The following is a 19,796-nucleotide window of genomic DNA, read 5'->3' as shown; positions in this document are numbered from 1 at the left end:
ACATAATAAACGAACATAGGCAAATGTTATTTATCATTATAATCTTAAAGAAACAAACAAGTGTCTATCATTTGATTATATAAATCAAATCTTATCAAATCTATGATAACACGTGTCGAGCGCACCTTTCGCCACGACGGGATTGTTGAAAATCTTTATACCTCATTAAATTTCGTGAGAAACTATGAAAATGAACATATCTTATCAACCAGTTAAGAATATAAATACAATACAAATGTTAAAAAACATTGGTCCTATAGATATAATTTATTTCGCACTCGACCTCGTGGTGTCGGACTTTCCGGCCAATCTAAAATTTATTATATCTCCTTGGCCCTGGTTATTTTTTCAAATTATACCTTATAACCCTTGTCATTATTCTTCAATTATATCTCAAAACCTCTTGCTTTTCAAAAAATAAATATTACCATCTCCAAATAAATCAAACCATCTCCTTGGCCCTCGCCATTTTTCCAGTATCATATCTCATGGCCTCTTGCCCATTTAAAAATGTATTATGTCTATTGCTATTCTCAAATTACATGACCTCTTGTCATTCTTATATCATATGGCCTCTTGCCATTTAAAATAAAAAATATATACCTTTCCTATGAAGTATGTTGCCAACTTGGCCTGAGCAGTCAGGACACGGTCCGCTCTCTTCAGTGGATATTAAACAAATGAGACAGAATCACATGGACTTCCGCCTAAGTTAATTGGCCAATGAGGTTATGAGTGCATCCGCATGAGCGGGGTTTGAACTCACAACCTCATTGTTGACTGGCTAGTGAGGCCTCCTATTTTCGTGGATAATGCATATTACTCAAAATAAACGTAGGTAAATAAAGGCAACAGAAGTATACCGCTGTTCAAAATTCATAAATCGATTGAGAAAAAAAAACAAATCTGGGTTACAAACTAAAACTGAGGGAATCAAATCAAATATAAGAGGAGAACTACTACACAACAGAAACACAACATTAAAATGTTACACACACAGAAAGAAGCTATAACTTTAACGAAAAGTGGTAAGGATAATGACAATAAGGCAAATAAAAGTTAGATCATAAGATGTGAACGTTAGCAACTATGATAGGTCTCCATACTGCCTTTAGTAATACCCATACGGTATATAAGATATAAATTAACCTGTCAGGACACAGTGGGAAATAAAAAAAAAAAAGCATGAAAGACCAACGAAATATGATTACTCTCAAAACAAAAGACGCAGATAAGGAATAAGTCAAGCGTTCGAAATTAGCGCTAGTCCGGTAGTCCGGGACTACTCAAATTTGCGGCGGACCAGTAGATTTTGTCAGCTGGTGGTCCGGCGGACCAGTAGAAATTTGTCGATAAAAATCATTGATTACATCGCAATCTCCGTTTGTTTACAAAACAATTTACCTGTGAAATCAATTACACGGTACTGGGGGGTATTACAATTGATCAAGTTAATTTAATAATATCTCGGGTGAGCGTCCCTTCACAGCAATATAAAATGTGGAAATTTTTGGAAGGAGTTAAACCGCCGGACAATAAAATTAAGATGATTTAATCCTGTCCCTTCCTGCTCATTCTGCTGATGCAGAAAGGGGGTTTTCTGAGATGAACCTTGTAAAGAATGATTGGTGATCAAAATTGCGTCCAACTGTTTTATCAGATCTTTTATTCATTATGTTTCACACTGAAGATATAGCATCATTTCATCTAGTCCCGGCTATTGAAATGTGAAATATTTCTGGACTGCGCTCCAGACGACCTAGTCAGGCACTCTATGGTCGTCGTGAGGATTGCGATGACGTGGAAGACAATGTTGATATTTTTTTTGTCCTTGATCCTGATTTTGATGAAGAAAATCATTGAGATTACCAAAGCCTTTATCAAAATCAGAATAACGACTATTCCATTGTTACTGTCTAATTTATGTAAACGAAAGCATCAAAATTAAACATCTGTCATTTATATCACAGGGACTCGGTTAGCAGATTAAAATTTTGTAAATCAATGTTTTTAATTTATTCATTTTTAGCTCACCTGGCCTATAAGGCCAAGTGAGCTTTTCTCATCACTTGGCGTCCGTCGTCCGTCGTCCGGCGTCTGTCGTCCGTCGTCTGTCGTCGTCCGGCGTCGTTAACTTTTACAAAAATCTTCTTCTCTGAAACTACTGGGCCAAATTATACCAAACTTGGCCACAATCATCATTGATGTATCTTGTTTAAAATTTGTGTTTTTTTTACCCGGCTGACCAACCAAGATGGCCGCCATGGCTAAACATAGAACATAGGGGTAAAATGCAGTTTTTGGCTTTTAACTCAAAAACCAAAGCATTTAGAGCAAATCTGACATGGGGGTAAAATTGTTTATCAGGTCAAGATCTATCTGTCCTGAAATTTTCAGATGAATCAGACATTCCATTGTTGGGTTGTTGCCCCTAAATTGGTAATTTTAAGGAAATTTTACTGTTTTTGGTTATTATCTTGAATATTATTATAGATGGAGATAAACTGTAAACAGCAATAATGTTCAGCAAAGTAAGATTTATAAATAAGTCAAATGACCAAAATGGTCATTTGACCCCTTTAGGAGTTATTGCCCTTTATAGTAAATTTTTAACCTTTTTTCGTAAATCTCCATGATCTTTTACAAAAATCTTCTTCTCTGAAACTACCAAGCCAAATCATCCAAACTTGGCCACAATAATCATTGATGTATCTAGTTTAAAATTTGTTTTTCGACCCGGCCAACCAACCAAGATGGCCGCCATGGCTAAAAATAGAACAATGGGGTAAAATGCAGTTTTTGGTTATTACTCAAAAACCAAAGCATTTAGAGCAAATCTGACAACGGGTAAAATTGTTTATCAGGTCAACATCTATCTGCCTTGAACATTTTAGATGAATCGAACAACCCGTTGTTTGGTTGCTGCCTCTGAATTGGTAATTTAAGGAAATTTTGCTATTTTTGTTATTTATCTTGAATAATATTATAGATAGAGATAAACAGTAAACAGCAAAAATGTTCAGCAAAGTACGATTTACAAATAAGTCAACAGGACCAAAATGGTCAGTTGACCCCTTTAGGAGTTATTGCCCTTTATAGTCAATTTTTAACCATTTTCGTAAATCTTAGTAACCTTTAACAAAAATCTTCTCCTCTGAAACTACTGGGCCAAATTATACCAAACATAGCCGAATCATTATAAGGCTATCTAGTTTAAAAATTGTGTTTTGTGACCGGGCAAACCAACCAAGATGGCCGCTACGGCTAAAAATAGAACATAGGGGTAAAATGCAGTTTTTGGCTTATAACTCAAAAACCAAAGCATTTAGAGCAAATCTGACATGGGGTAAAATTGTTTATCTGGTCAAGATCTATCTGCCCTGAAATTTTTAGATGAATCAGACAACTCGTTGTTAGGTTGCTGCCTCTAAATTGATAATTTTAAGGAAATTTTGCTGTTTTGGGTTATTATCTTGAATATTATTATAGATAGAGATAAACTGTAAACAGCAATAATGTACAGCAATTTAAGACTAAAAGATAAGTCAAAATGACTAAAATGGTCAATTGCCCCCCTAAGAAGTTATTGTCCTTTATAATCAATTTTTAACAATTTTCATAAAATTTGTAAATTTTTACTAACATTTTCCACTGAAACTACACGGACAAGTTTATTATAGATAGAGATAATTGTAAGCAGGAAGAATGTTCAGTAAGGTAAGATGTACAAACACATCACAATCACCTAAACACAATTTTGTCATGAACTGTCTGCTTCCTTTGTTAAATTCACATTAACCAAGGTGAGCGACACAGGCTCTTTAGAGCCTCTAGTTTTTATTTCCTGTCTATTTGCATTACTATATAAAAGCATTTAATGTTGCCATCACTATTCCTTTGTTTTCTGGCAATGTGCAGTTTACAATCCATATCCATATACTGTTCAGTATATGGATATGAAAAGTAAACTGCACATTGCCAGAAAACAAAGAAATAGTGATGGAAACTTAATGCAAATAGACAGGAAATAATAAAAAAAAAACAAAAAAAAACATTGATATACAAAATTTTAATCTGCTAACCGAGTTCCTGTGATTTATATTAGTGTTTGTCAAATAAATGTCATTTTTGCCGGACCAGTAGAGTTTTCAGTCCACTGGTCCGGCTGGCCAGTACACAAAAAAGCTTAAATTCGGACAAAAGCCTAGCTTACATAAACACTGAAAACAACAGCTGAACAGGACTTATCAGATAGACACGAAACACTGTACAACTAATAAAATGACATAAGACTCAACAGTATAGATTAAAGAGTACTCGAAGTTATTGAAACCTAATTTCAAATTGTTATACCAATAATTATTGCAGTACTTTTTCCCAATAAATCATAAGTTTCCCATTATGTCATTAAATGACAAATCTATGAGAGCAAGGAACACCCTGATCCTGATACAGGGGTCAATATATATGTTGACACAATTAGCCTCTTTGAGTTTGGTACTATTGATTCACTGAGAAACGTCACAAGTACTCGAGTTAATTTGTTTAGTCACAGGCTAGGATCGAAATACTTCAAGACGGAGTAAATTTTGGAATTGCCCTGAAGTTTTTAAAAATTCTCCTATTATATCAGCTGTTCTCTCGTATGTCTCATTCCTTGCTAGTGCTAGTAGGGCCTGGAGTTCTCGGGAAAAGTTTGTGTCATTTCTCCTTTTTCGTGATGATATTTCATACAATTGAGTAGGACGTGTTCTGTGCTTTATTCCTCACTACATTTGCAGTATGGGGTGAGTGAATGACCTACCTGATATTTCTGTCGTAGTTACGTTCAGTAATTAAAATGTCAACACTATGCGTTCAGTATAAATCAGTAACAACAATAATAAGATTAACGGTACCAATTTTCTTGCACCAGATGCGCATTCATCCAATGTTAAGATACTCAAAACATGTGCTTCCTTTTACGAAATATCTTTACCTTGTTGCAATAAATCTTAGGATTTAAGCCAAAAAATGCATTTGCAATTGCATTGGAGTTAGAAGTGCATTTTTATAATACAGTTTTGCTTCTTCATATAATTTCCAACTTTTAAGTTTTTCTTTACATAGGGCTTTACGGAAAAGGTCTTTAACTTCGAGCATAATAGGATCACAAGTTAATATTTATCTGTCAACATTTTTGCACGTTTTTGATAAATCTCAGCACTGGTCTACAACATCTAAAGTCAATCGAATTTTTGTCTTTAATGTTAATCAATGGGAATGAATTTGCTATGTCTCAATTGACATTTTAGTATAATTCCATTTTATCATTTTTGTCATTAATATTATATCACTACTTCCTTATAATAAATACAAATATCTATATAGTGCATTTCTTCAAAAGACTTCAACGTATGCCTCAGTCTTGGACTCAACAATGACAATAAAGGTAAAGTGTTTTCTAAATATTTAATTTTGTTTATAATTTCTTTTTTTTTAAAGGGGACTTATCATTCAGTAAGTATAGGGAAACTGTATTTATCAAATCATGCAATAATGATTTTGTTACGCGTACTAGAATAAACCTATTGACGTTGTATGTTTGGAAATCTGATACCTATCCAATTGATATGCAGGGGTATAAGATACTTATACTTGGGGTTCGTGTTGTATATTCTTGTATTTTCTATGTTGTGTCATGTGTACTATTGTTTGTCTGTTTGTCTTTTTCATTTTTTGCCATGTCGTTGTCATTTTGTTTTAAATTTATGAGTTTGACTGTCCCTTTGGTATTTTTCGTCCCTCTTCTACTATAAATAGGTTCAGAACTTTTTCGTTTTGTATGATATTACCTAGGTATGCCTCAAGCGACGAATCTTCGAGTGTCAAGAAGATGGCAGTTGTAATCAAATAGTTAGTGTCTATGTATGTTTGTTTTTGTTTTTGATGGTCTTCAGTGTCCCTTTGTTTTCCTCAACTAATCATATCCTGTGTGTAGATATCGACAGAAAAATGTGAGCGTTTTACAAAGAAAAATTCGGACTGAATAAACAGTTGCGAAAAAGTACTAGTATTTGACATTTTAAAGAGGTTCTTTGAATCATTATTATTTTGTAATATAAGTCGTGTTTAGATAAGGAGTTTGAAGGTACATACAGGGGACTACGCTTTATGATATTCATATGATTTTATTATATACTCTACTCAATTTTTCGAACATTCTAGCGAACAAAATTGTTAGATACAACTTTTTGAAAAAGGTGTAAACATATTTTTCGTCTCAAAATAACCAGGAAAACGTTTTCGTTTTTATAAGAAGCATCCATTTGCATTCGGTAACAACCATGTTTGGCATATTTTACTTTATTGCCTGAATTTTGTCAAAAAAGTGTTCACTTAAAGACCATATTAAGACGTTCATAAAAATAGTGTTGAATAAATACTAGCTTAAATTATGGTAAATAGTTATCAAAGGTACCAGGATTACAAGTTAATACGCTAGACGCGCGTTTCGTCTACATAAACTCACCGGTGCCGCTCAGATCAAAATAGTTGTAAATCCAAACAAGTACAAAGTTTAAGAGCATTGAGGACCCAAAATTCAAAAAAGTTCTGCCTAATACGGCTAAGGTGATCTATTCATAAGATCAGAAGAGCCTTAGTTTTTCGAAAAAATTCTAAATTTTGCCACAGGAAATTTATAACAATTAAAATTAAAAACCAATTGTTCAGAAAACAATTGAAATTCTTTCCACAATATTTTGAAATAACTGTTGAAAAGAAGGTAGATCCTGTTAACTGAAAGTAAGAAATGGCATCCAGTCATAACAATTTAATTTTCAACTTTTCCCCTACCCTATTTTTTAAATACCAATAACCAGGAAAATCAAACAAAATTTTTGTTAACTACTGTAACGTTGAACATGTTTACTCTTGCACCAATAAAGATTAAAAATGCGTGAACATATTTTTGAATGCACATGTTCAAAATACCCAAAAAAAATCTATTTTCGAAAAGAAATCATTGCCTCGGAGATAGAACGTTACATAATACAATTGACACCTTACTTCGTTTATGCATTTTCCAAATTTTTCACATTTTTTCACAATTACCGTAGTTTTTGCTACGGATAAAGGGAGGCAACATGCATGGTTACTACATCTGTTACAATATACAGTATTTTTATTGTCGTAATATTGTTTATATTGCATAAACCTAAGTAAAATATGCTTCCGATCTTAAGTATACTTATATTTAAACCATTTGAAAGGTCTTGATATTTGGATAATTTCTTATAAATAATTTATTACAGGAATTCTTTGTAAAAGCTATGAAAGCCGTATCAGCCTGTTTGTCAATGACCAAGCATATCACATGTTTGTTAATATTCACATGAATTTCATTACTTAAGTTATGCAAAATTTTTGAAATACACAATTATAGACTTTCGAAGGCGTTAAGAAAGTTGTATCATGATTTTCTTGATAAAGAGTTGCTGCTCTCAAGGAAGCTATTAAACCATAAGTTTCAAATGTTAAAGTTGAAATCATTCCATCGTAAATTTTACGGACGCCATAACGAGTTGGTCGACCGTTTAATATGGAATAACCGTTTCACAGATTATATCGGATATGTTCCTCATGTCGTAACTACAATCCCCTTCCCTTTCATGAATGTGAACTACCGAATAAGACTATTAACCGGATTTGTTATAATAACATTAACGGTACCACTTTTTCTGCACCAGGTGCGCATTTCGACAAAACATGTCTCTTCAGTGATGCTCGTGGCCAAAATATTTGAAATCCAAAGTTTATATAAAAGATTACATCGACACGTCTAGTGCAGAATCTGCTTACCCTTCCAGAGCACCTGAGATCACTCCTATTTTTGAAGTGATTCGTGTTGCTTTTTCCTTAGTGTTCTATGTTGTGTCATGTGTACTATTGTTTGTCTGCCTTTTTCATTTTAAAACATGGCGTTGTCAGTTTATTTTAGATTTTTGAGAACTGACTGTTCCTCTGGTATCTTTCCACCCTCTTTTTAATATTCATTATTGTAATATTTGAATTTAAATCGTATACAGATGTAAACGCAATTTAACCTTTCTCAAATTGTCCATTTAAGATTTAAACTTATAAAGAAACTTAGTTTACAACTACCTCGGCTAAGGTTAACCGTAGATGGATTTAGGTTTTTTTTTTGTTCTTTTGGTAAAAGAGCTCTTCAATTGTTTTGCTTCTTATAAATACTTGGCTTTTTAAATTTGACATTGAGCTTTTATGAAGAATCTTATCCAGAACGCATGACCATGTTGTGTCCATCTTTTATGAATACATTTTTGTGTAAGAGAGTAGGGTTTATTTATTAGCTGTAGGTGAACTAGCTTTCAATAACTTTTGTTATTTGTCTATTTTTATTTTTTGTCCTTGGATGTATTCAGTCAAGACCGTTCCAACATATTTGAAAAGTTTAGTCTTATGTTGTATTGTTACACGATTGTCAATGATGCAGAGAGGGATCAGTATTCAGGAAGATATATTACCCGCGCCATATTCTTTATGCGCCGGTTCCAAGCCAAGAGCCAGCCTTCTAGTTGTATTTGTTAGTTGCTGTTTGCAATGATTGTTTTGTTTTGTTCATTGTTTTATGATAAATCTTGTATGCTCATTTAATTTGTTACACATTTTGTCATCCCAGATCCTTGTATACTTTACTACACGATTTCCTTGTTTGTGCATTGTTGCATGTCATACGATGACTTGTTATAGTTCACATATTTTCACTTTTAATTTGTTGGGGATCGTAGCTTTATTGTCAATCATACCCTAGTCTCAGTCACCGACTTGTATAAGAGGCTCATAATACTTGCCTTTCAACACTTTTAATGAGGTTGTGAATCTGACAACACACTTGGTGGTGTGTTCGATTCCAATCTTGTTTACTAAGATTGTCCGTTTTCCGCTCGAATGTCTGTGGATTTTGCCACCAGAAACTGTCCCCCAAAAAATAACCAATACTGCAGAAAAGAGTTAAACACTTACAACCAATCAAACGATCAATAATTTCTCATTTCCTTATTTATATGTGTATATCAATGATATGTCAGTAGTTAATTACGATATGCAGTGTAAATCTAAACTATTTCTATGTCATTTTGAATACTGAGTCAATCATTTTATTAATCTCTCAGATAATATTTTATGAAAAGAAATACGAGTCATTTTAAGAAATATTGTTGCTATAAATATTCGAAAATGTGAAGGTTTCAATAGTTTGTGTCATATTAGAACTTAGGTAACGAAATTAAAATCTTTTACTCGTTTAGGCATTGTAAACTATAAAAGTTTCGAGCTACATAATACTGTTTAAAGGCTTCGATTCACTTGATACATTTTGCTTGTAAATTTTTAGTTCATAGATGTTGTAATTGTTCAAAAGTTAATATTTGCGAATTCCTCAGGCAAAGTTAGACTATTTGAAATGTGGTATTGAACGCTCCTGATTTCTGTGTATTCCAAGGTTTACATTTTGGCTTTCGAAACTGTTGAACACTAGCAAATGTTATTCAGAAACGATTCTGCAAACGTAAACCATAAACAGTTCCGAGCAACAAAATCCTGTTTAAAATGCCTATATTCAATTGATACATTTGGTTGTAGATTTTTAGTTCCGAAATGGCTAAATTTGTGCTAGGGTTAATGTTTGTGAATCCCTCTGGCAAAGTTGATCGTTAACAAGATCTTGGACGAGCATTGAAGATAAAAAATTCCAAATAGTTATGCCAATACGGCTAAGGTAATCTATGCCTTGGATAAGAAGATCCTTAGAAAACAATTATTTGTGTAACTGTTGACATGAATATCAATAATGTGGTCAATTTGATAAATTTCCTGTTTTACAAAACTTTGAATTTTTTGAAAAACTAAGGATTTTCTTATCCCAGACATAGATTGCCTTAGCCGTATTTGGCACAACTTTTTGGAATTTTGGATTCTAAATGGTCTTCAACTTTGTACTTGTTTGGCTTTATAAATATTTTGATATGAGCGTCACTGATGAGTCTTATGTAGACGAAACGCGCGTCTGACGTACTAAATTATAATACTGGTACCTTTAATAACTATTTACACCACTCGGTCGATGCAACTGCTTGTTGACATTTGGTCCCCGAGGGTATCACCAGTCCAGTAGTCAACACTTCGGTGTTGACATGAATATAAACAATGAGGTAAATTTTATAAATTTCCTGCTTACAAAACTTTGAATTTTTCGAAAAACTAAGGAATTTCTTATCTACCTGGTACCTTTGATAACTATTATTTGTACAATGATTAGCTGAATTCAGGATAAAATACGGAATCTGTCTTTTGACGGATACATTTTCATGTGCATACGATACATAGCTGGATCACAAAGATGTTCGTCTAAACATTTTTCTTTAGTGTTGACTCCTATTCTTTCTACAGTAAAAGATTACCTTCAAAAATATTATGATAAGATATCTTCATCCAGTGGTATCAATCAGATGTGAATTCTAAAAAATTCTAAAGATCTACTGCTTAATCTTAGATCACAATCTGTGCAATTTTGCAGCAACCTTTGATTTTTTTAAGCTTTACGCCACTATTCCCCATGCTCAAATAAATATCGACCACACCATATCATTAAACCGAGCGTTTTCTATAAAAATGGGAATCGTATATATGAATTCCGTTTGATTATTTCTATGGATTTCAACACTTAGAATTGTAAATCATAGTGTGTCACATTTAAATCAGCAGTAAGAATATACTAAACGGTTAATGAACAACCATCAACTGTTAAAAGATAACTTATTACATGGTCGAAAGAAATAGTCGATTAAAAACAATACACAAAATCGTTCGTTAGATATTGATTTTTTTGTGGATTTTAGCTGAAATATTGAATGTTATGTTTTCTGTTTCTTTTAATATTTACACAGACGTATTGCATTTTGATTTCACTATTGGTTTGTGTGATTTGTGATGTTAAACGAACATCAATTCCAACAAGTTTAAAACTATGTTTACGTACAAGAGACCGACACTTCTCTATGACAGATGAACAAATAAGCACCACTTGCATGTTGGAATTTCTTTGGTTGAATCGACAAATATGTGACAAGGTGTCTAAACAAACATTTGAATGGCTTGAATCACTTGTTGAAAAAACACATCAGCGATCAAGATTGCCACCAGTAAATGCAAGAGATCAGTCGATGACCAAATCGGAACCCCACACGACAATGATGTTACAAACACAAACTTCAACAATGACAACACTTTCAGGAGCTTTTTCGACAATGTCCACCAAGGGACAACTAGAAACATCAAACACAACATCAACGACCACCTCTCAACAACCATTTTCGTCACAATCAGGAACTTCAGGGTCTCAACTACGTCAGCGTAAAGAGTATAGAATGCTTACTGATCAGGAAAGGGAGGATTATCATAAAGCCATTAACGACTTAAAAAGAGATACTGTAAGTTATTTTTTAAGTGTTAAATTCGAGTAAAGGTAGTATTCTTTTTTAATATTACAAAATTTCTGTTAAAACGCTAGAATCAATTTAAAGAAAACATTGTCTGTAACCTTTATACCTTTAGGATGTACACCTCTGAGGAGCCAATGGTTTCTAGAATGAAACTTTTTTTCTAAACCTGATTTTTTGGTTTATATGACTGCAAATAAATAATTGGTGAAGAAAACATCATATGGTGGTGCACTTCTTTTCTTGCTACGGCCCTTTCAAAGTTCTCAATTTTGATGATTTTCCCATTTATCATCAGTTTTAACCTATAATGGGGCTATTATCATTAATAAAAATCACACTTCCATAATTAAACTTTTTGTCATACTTTCAACAAAGATGAAGGGGACCAATCTGAATGAATTTGAATTGAAAAAACTATAGCTAGGTAGGTGTTAATATAAGAAAGTTTAATCATATTTTGTTGCTTTTTTGTGTCAAATTTACCATTTTGTTAATTTTGTAAATTTGTGATTGTCTCAGTTTTAATTATAAATTGCATATTTATTCAACTTCTTTGTTATATTATGATTGAAAAAATACATATCTAAAGTATTTGAAAAGAAAAAGGGACGTGGGATGTACATGTTTCTGGTAAAATCATTTGTTTGTATCCCTCACCAATTTTCTCAATATTTTGGCTAAAAGACCTACTTGATTGGTAATAAAAAAAAATTAAATCGATTACTCAAAAACTGCTTTTTGGAAATACCCAATTTTTACACAGAGTTTAGTTTAGTTATGCTTTTTATCAAATTCATTGCTTTTTTCTACTTGTGACTCATGTTTTGGAAACAATAACAGAACGAGATTTCAATGAGTATGTTATTTGTATTTAATTCTAAATTTATGTTAACATATCAATGATATTTTTGATCATTCGGATTACACTTGAGCGACGATATCGAATGACATATAAAGAGGTAATCGAAACACCAAGTTGACGAAAGTCTGACAATGCAACAAACTCATCATAGATACTAGAGGTCTACCATTTTACGCCAGACGCGCGTGTGGTCTATATAAAGCTCATCCGTAACGATCGATCTAAAAGCGTTGGTAATCAGAAAGTTGATTATATAACCGTATCTATGATCATTCGCGTCAACCCAGAAGGCTTAACAATTGGGCTAGTGATACCCCAAGAGACCTTCGATTACATCGAATCAGTGGTTGTTAATAAACTGAGCATGTTCATACAGAAAAAAACTAAAAAAACGACAGTTCACAAAATATAAACTGTTTAAGAACTTCAAGGAAAACTGACAATTTAACAACACTAACCCAACAATAAATTGCTTTAGGATGAGAATTTCTCGCTCCACCAATGAGATTTATATTGAATGAAAAAAATAAGAGCTACTTTAATTAGAAATAATCATCAACAAAACCCCGAATAATACGTGTGTTGTCGTTTCCGTTGATATCAACAACAAATAAGTGTATAAATACATTCTAAGAACCATTGCATTGATTACCTCTTAGTTAATATGTAAGTCAGTATCACATAAAATCTTAACTTTGTACTCACTTTTCTGTCAAAGTCTCTGCGCTCATTAATCTTGTTCGTAAAACACACAACATAGACTGGTTGATCGAAAATTCGGTGCTGACTGTTCTTTTACTTATTCAACATACAAATAAAAGGGATCTCTGGGGAACTAATGAAATACTAGTATAACATTTTCTGTTGCCTGACACATCCTTTTTTTTCATTTTTGGTTATGTTCACTTCCCAGTCAGGAAAAGGTTTATTAATGTTGTTGATAGCAAAGAAAGATTTGAACATTCATGATTGTTACTCAACGATAAGTTTGAAGCGATATATACAATCCGAAATCGTATGATCACTTATATATATATAAATGGTTGCAATAACAACTCGCAAGTATTCAACAGTTACCGAACACTTTTTTTTTCTTTTTTCTATCGAATACTAGTAGCATATTAAAAAAGGTTAACTTTTCTTACTGAAGAGTCATCTAGGATTTAATTTGTATCTAGTCATAGTTATCAGAGGTTATCACAGGATTATAATTCAATACGCCAAACGAGCGTGACGTCTACATAAGACTCATCAGTGACGCTCAAACAAAATAGTTATAAAGCCAAACAAGTACAAAGTTGAAGAGCATTGAGATTGAGGACCCGAAATTCTAAAAAGTTGTGCCAAAGACGGATAAGGTAATATATGCCTGGGATACGAAAATCCGCAGTTTTCGCAAAATTCATAGTTTTGTAAACAGAAAATTAAAAAAAAAAACAAAAAAAAAACAAACATATAATTGATATTCATGTAAAATTAATAGTTAATGTAGTATACGATTATAAACAATAGAATTGAGAATAGAAACTGGGAATGTTTCAAAGAAACAATAACCCGACCAAAGAACATAATATGGTTTGACGGCATTGTTAAAAATTAACCCATATTAAAGTAAATTTGATATCTACATATCAGCTATGAACAGGTGATCATTATCATTTTTCAGAGCGTACCGCCAAATAAATATGATGCACTGGCTGAGCATCACCAACAAACATCAACGACGGCTCATGGTGGTGCAGCTTTTGTCGGTTGGCACAGATATTACCTATTACTGTGAGTATTTCTTTTATCTATCGGACATATATTTAAACAATACAAGATTCCTTTTTGTTTAAGGAATGACTGTAATGTTTTTTCTGTCTATGAAGAAATAACATAAAAAATTTGGTGCACACTGAATAACGCGCGTAGCTGGTTATTTAACAGTGTGCACCACATTTTTTATGTTATTTCGAATAGACAGAAAAAATATTACAGCCATCTCTTATTATTTAATTCAAAATTCCATTTCAAAACGTTGAAAACGGTGATGACGTCACAGTCACACGACTTAATTATGTCTATGGACTCATAACAAAATAACGTCAGCCAATCAGAAGACGCGTTACATCCAAAATTAAATTATTTAAATATGTTACACATGTAAAATTAAATCATGGCATTCAATAAGCCAGAAAAAAAATGTAAAATGCTTGAAAGATTCAGATTTATTATACACATTGACTTTTACAAAATACCAAAAACTGAGTCACTAAAAGTATTGATCGACGGACACAATTTATCTGTCATAATTGCTGTATTAAACTTGTACATTTTTGGAGTAATAAAAACTAAAAAAAAAAATTCAAACTCTAACAAGAACTAAATACGACAGTTATTCGTTATTTAATATAATGATTTGATGTTACAGGATTATCATGGTTTCCTTTTGTATAGACATCGTTAAATCTGGTCCACACCCATGTTTGGTGGAGACTGAGCCATTACACTATACGATTTGTCAATACTTTCTGTGATAAAACAAGGAACGTTTTAAAATCATGGGTTTTACAAAAAAAAACACACACTGAAATGAATATATTATTGTGCATGTCCTCCTGTGATCATTGTATCATTAGCATGATGAGGTTGATATACATATGTTGGCTTAAGGGCGTACGAAAGTTACTTGGAAGGTAATGACGTTGCTAACGTAAAATGTTATTTTTGCGACGTCAAACTATGACATATCGGGAAAAGATGCATTTTCGACTGATTTTTATCATTCAAACTGATTTAATTTGAAAACGAATGCATGGACCACTATATTTTAAAACAGCTATTTGTTTCATTTTGCAAGGAGATTATGTGAACAAAATTTTGGAAAACTGTAAATAGCGCATTTTTTTTAATTTTGATAAACATGCAGCAAAACATGACGTTTTTTCCTCTATTCATGAGCATTTGATAAATATAGAGTTATTTTGGAATAAAAATTGCATAATTTTTAATGATAATTATAAAATACAGAAATTACAGATTATTTAACAAAAAACAATTGGTGTTTATCTTTTAAAACAAAAAAATTATGTCTTTCTTTCGAAAAAGCAAATACGGACACACATCTGAATTTTTACTCAAAAAGTAGCACATGAAGGTATATTTTGTATTACATATTTGATTTAATCAGGTAAAAAATAGCCTTTATGCAAATTTTCATCAACTTGTTCAAAACTGTATCGTATGCCCTTAATTAATTAAAGGTTGTGACACATAGTAATGAACCATGAAGATTATAATGTTTGAGCATCACAACCAAACATGACCTTATATGGGGCACCATTTATATTTGTGAATTTTGTTCAGTATTCTTTTTATCAAAAAAAATCCATGTTTTATTTATCTTGGGCTTATACTCAACAAATATTCTGTTTTGTGAAAGATAATTTGTGAAGAAAAAAAAATATATCATTGAAATACATATAAAACACTAAGCACCGTTTCACAAATGATATCGGATACATACCTTACGTTGTAACTACAATCCCCTTCCCTTTCATGAATGTGACCTACCGAATTATACTATTTACCGGATTTGTAATCACATAGGCAACACGACGGGTGCCACATACGGAGCAGGATCTGCGTACTCTTCCGGAGCACATGAGATCACCCCTAGTTTTGGGTGGGGTTCGTGTTGTTTATTCTTTGGTTTTCTATGTTGTGTCATGTGTACTATTGTTTTTTCTGTTTGTCTTTTTCATTTTTAGCCATGACGTTGTCAGTTTGTTTTAGATTTATGAGTTTGACTGTCCCTTTGGTATCTTTCGTCCCTCTTTTACAAAAGAAAATTAGTAATGCTTTTCGTTGTTGCATTCACAATTAGTGAGTCTCGCTCCCATTATATTTTACTGGGAAGTCATATTATTGTTACTTACTCTTAAATGTATCCGTTAAGTTTGACAAGACTTTTGATCTACAGGGTTGACTTTTAGACATGTTGAAACTGTCAAAAGGAAGAAAAATAATAAAGGCACTGAATATGATGCATGCATAGATATTATGTATTTTTTTGTATTGGAAAAAAAGGAACCGTTCAAATATTTGCCGTTTCGGAAAAACGAAAATTGTATATTAAATTTACATAATAACAATGCAGTCCAAAACCCCACTATCCTATTAACTAAATTCTTTATTTGAAATATTAACAACTCTTTCGTTATATAATTTAAACGGAGAATCATTTTCGTTATTTGATCGAACAAAAAAAATGTCAGTTTTGTTGTATTTTCCAGAACCTTTTTGGGATATTTGATTCTACTTCAATTAAATTCGTGTTAATTATTTTACTTGCCAACATGTCAAATGTTAAATGTCAGCAACTGAACGTATTGCTTTTTTTTATGTTTGAATAAGGATTGATACCACCGCTACGACAAACTGGAAGTAGTATTTGGCTCCAATTATATATATTGCATGTCCGATAAATCTAGAAAATTAAAGTATATCGAATGTTGATTATCGCGATCAAACCAGTATGTTGTCATCTGTATGAGGAACAGACAAGGTAGTATGTGTATTTATTCTTGTTTTATTAATTTTTTTATTGTTAATCGAATAAAACTACTACGAAGACTTGCCAAATACTTCGATATCAATTATAAAATTTATCTTTTTGAATCAAATTTAGGTATGAACTCGCTTTGCAAGAAAAAAATCCAAATATCATGCTACCATATTGGGATTCCACTTTAGATAGTGCGATGGATACTCCGACTGATACTGTTATTTTTACCGATAAGTTTCTTGGAAATGCATATGACACTGTAACTTCAGGACCATTTGGAGACTGGGAACGAAAAATAGAACGATCCCTTCACACTGATACATCGTATCTAATTACAAAAAATGAATTGAATTTGTTAATCAATTTCAGTATTGACCAGCGAGAATTCGTGAGTACTTTAGAAATGCACCATAACGGTCCACATAATTGGATAGGTGGTACTATGAGCAATGTAGCCCGAGCTCCTTTTGATCCTATTTTTTACATGCATCACGCCTTCATTGATTGTATATGGGAGCGTTATAGAGATCGTGAAAAACAAAATGGTCAAAATCCTGAAATCTACCCAAGTGTAAGTTCCAACAATCTAGAGCACCAATCAACTAACTTTATGGTAAATTTGCCTCCTTTCAATAATGTAAGGCTCACGAATGCAGATGGATATAAAAACTTCTGGACAGAGGATTATTACTCTTGTGCACCTCAACCATCGTGTAGTGCACAAAATCCAGAATGCGGATCAAATTGGCTTGAATGTGATATATTTACAGAAAGATGTGTTTCTAAAGGATCTGAAGCTGCCTTGCCGCGCGTTACTTCTTCCGATGTTTTCCTAGTAAAGAATACAAGAGATGAAACAACTTCAACCACTCAAGCTTTCCCTGTTCTATCAACCACTCAAGCTAATTTCCCTGTTCTGTCAACCACTCAAAGTACATCAGAATCTTTTGGTGCGTCCGGAAATAACCAGGCGTCTGGTACTGTAATAAGTCAGCCACAAAGTAAAAGTCGAAAAATTACAGCTGAGGAGTTTTTCTCTTCACTAAAAACATTGAAGAGGCAACCTTTCACTTTTGCAGACACTCCTAGGCTTCGGACCAGACGTAGTATGAAAAGACAACCTGCACAACATGGTCGTAATGGAATACCAGGAAGACCTCGTCCTATCTCTGACCATGATACGCAGCAGCCTCTTACTAGAACGCCTAGTGTGAATGGATTGAAAATACCAACATTTCAGAAACCATGTGGCGGAAATCCGATACAGAACTCTTTTATAATGGATTGCAAAAAAGGAACAGATTTATGGGTATTTGTTCCAATCAAAGTTGTCAATCTACGACATGGTGATATAATTTATTCGTCCCATCCAGTAAGTTTGGAAGGACATAAACTGAACGATACTGATGTGTATTCTGTTGGACAGCAATTATCATTTGCATCTAACTTACAATCCAAAGCACGTTCCAAACATAAGCCATGCAGCTACGATAAATCTGGTTTGTTTAAAGTTAAGATATCCTCTTACGGCTTAAATTACTATGGTATTAACGAAGATACAGTCTTTTTGGACAACAGACGAACAGTTTCAACTGAAATTTCATATCTCGGAATCAGAAATCCTGAACAAAGAGCGACGAGAGTTTTCGTCACTGCTGTTGATGAATGTGGAATTGCTTGTCAGCCAATGATAATAAGACGGAGTAATCGAAAGCGTCATACCATTCGATATAGGAAAAATTGTGGAGCTATTGAAATAACAGCAAAGGACCATCAGTATCATAGTAATACATATAGAGGAGCTGAGTCATTGATTTGGAAAGCAGACACATTTTCTGTTCCACAACCAGATGAAAATCAGATTCCGATTGTCTTTGTTTGTGATTATAGAAGTAAAAATCCATGGTCTTGAATAAATATAGCAGGTTTTTTTGTCATACCTTTAATATGAGCAACACAACGAGTGCCATATTTGGAGCAGGATCTGCTCATCCTTACGGAGCGCCTGAGATCACCCCCAGTTTTTGGTAGGATTGGTGTTGCTTAGTCTTTATTTTTCTATGTTGCGTCTTTTGTCTTTTTGTCTGTTTGTCTTTGTGTTTGTAAGCCATTGCGTTTTCAGTTTATTTTCTATCTTTGAGTTTGACTGTCTCTTTGCTATCTTTCGCCCCTCGTTTACCTTAGCGGTATTTGGCAAAAAAAAATTGGCATTTCGAATCATTAATGCTCTTCATCTTTGTACTTGTTTTGCTATTTGAATATTTTGATAAGAGAGTCAATGATGAGTCTTGTGTAGACGAAACACGAGTCTGGCGTACTAAATAATAATCCTGGTACCGTTGATAACTATTAACACCACTGGGTCGATGCCACTGCTGGTGGAAGTTTCGTCCCCGAGGGTATCACCAGCCCAGTAGTCAACACTTCGGTGTTGACATGAATACCAATATTGTGGTCATTTTTATAAATTTTCTGTTTACAAAACTTTGATTATTTTCGGAAAACTAAGGATTTTCTTATCCCTGTCATAGATTACCTTAGCCGTATTTGACACAACTTTTAGGAATTTCGAATCCTCAATGTTCTTCAACTTTTTACTTGTTTGGCTTTATGCATATTTTGATATGACTGTAACTGATGAGTCGTACCCTTACCGAAAAAATCAGCCTCCTGCACATAGTTGCTGCAGGTCTGCTGCGAACTTGCTGCAGACTTGCAGCGAACACAGAGTCTGTGTTTGCAGCGTGTTTGCTGCAAATACGCTGCAGGTCTGCTGCAAACAATTTACCATGCAAATGAGTGTTTGCTGCAGACCTGCTGCAAACATTTATATGCAAATGAGTGTTTGCGGCAAACCTGCTGCAAACATTTTTATGCAAAT

The 19,796-nt window shown here is 33.3% G+C and overlaps 1 protein-coding gene across 1 annotated transcript; it reads left to right on the top strand.

Moving 5' to 3' along the window:
* The first annotated feature begins 11,060 nt into the window (after positions 1-11,060).
* On the top strand, positions 11,061-18,827 carry LOC134714680 (uncharacterized). The gene is made up of 3 exons (XM_063576189.1): positions 11,061-11,492; positions 14,033-14,142; positions 17,039-18,827. The coding sequence occupies exons 1-3, from the start codon at positions 11,061-11,063 to the stop codon at positions 18,825-18,827; spliced, it is 2,331 nt and encodes a 776-aa protein (XP_063432259.1).
* The last annotated feature ends 969 nt before the right edge of the window (positions 18,828-19,796 follow it).

Source organism: Mytilus trossulus, chromosome 1, assembly GCF_036588685.1.
Source record: "Mytilus trossulus isolate FHL-02 chromosome 1, PNRI_Mtr1.1.1.hap1, whole genome shotgun sequence".
Taxonomy (NCBI): domain Eukaryota; kingdom Metazoa; phylum Mollusca; class Bivalvia; order Mytilida; family Mytilidae; genus Mytilus; species Mytilus trossulus.
Note: the sequence above shows the minus strand (reverse complement) of the source record. Positions and strands in the feature narration are given on the sequence as shown.

Coding starts and splice junctions, on each gene's coding strand:
- LOC134714680 (XM_063576189.1), top strand. CDS start 11,061: ATGACAGATGAACAAATAAGCACCACTTGCATGTTGGAATTTCTTTGG. Junction 11,493..14,032: donor ACGACTTAAAAAGAGATACT/GTAAGTTATTTT, acceptor ATCATTTTTCAG/AGCGTACCGCCAAATAAATA. Junction 14,143..17,038: donor CACAGATATTACCTATTACT/GTGAGTATTTCT, acceptor AATCAAATTTAG/GTATGAACTCGCTTTGCAAG.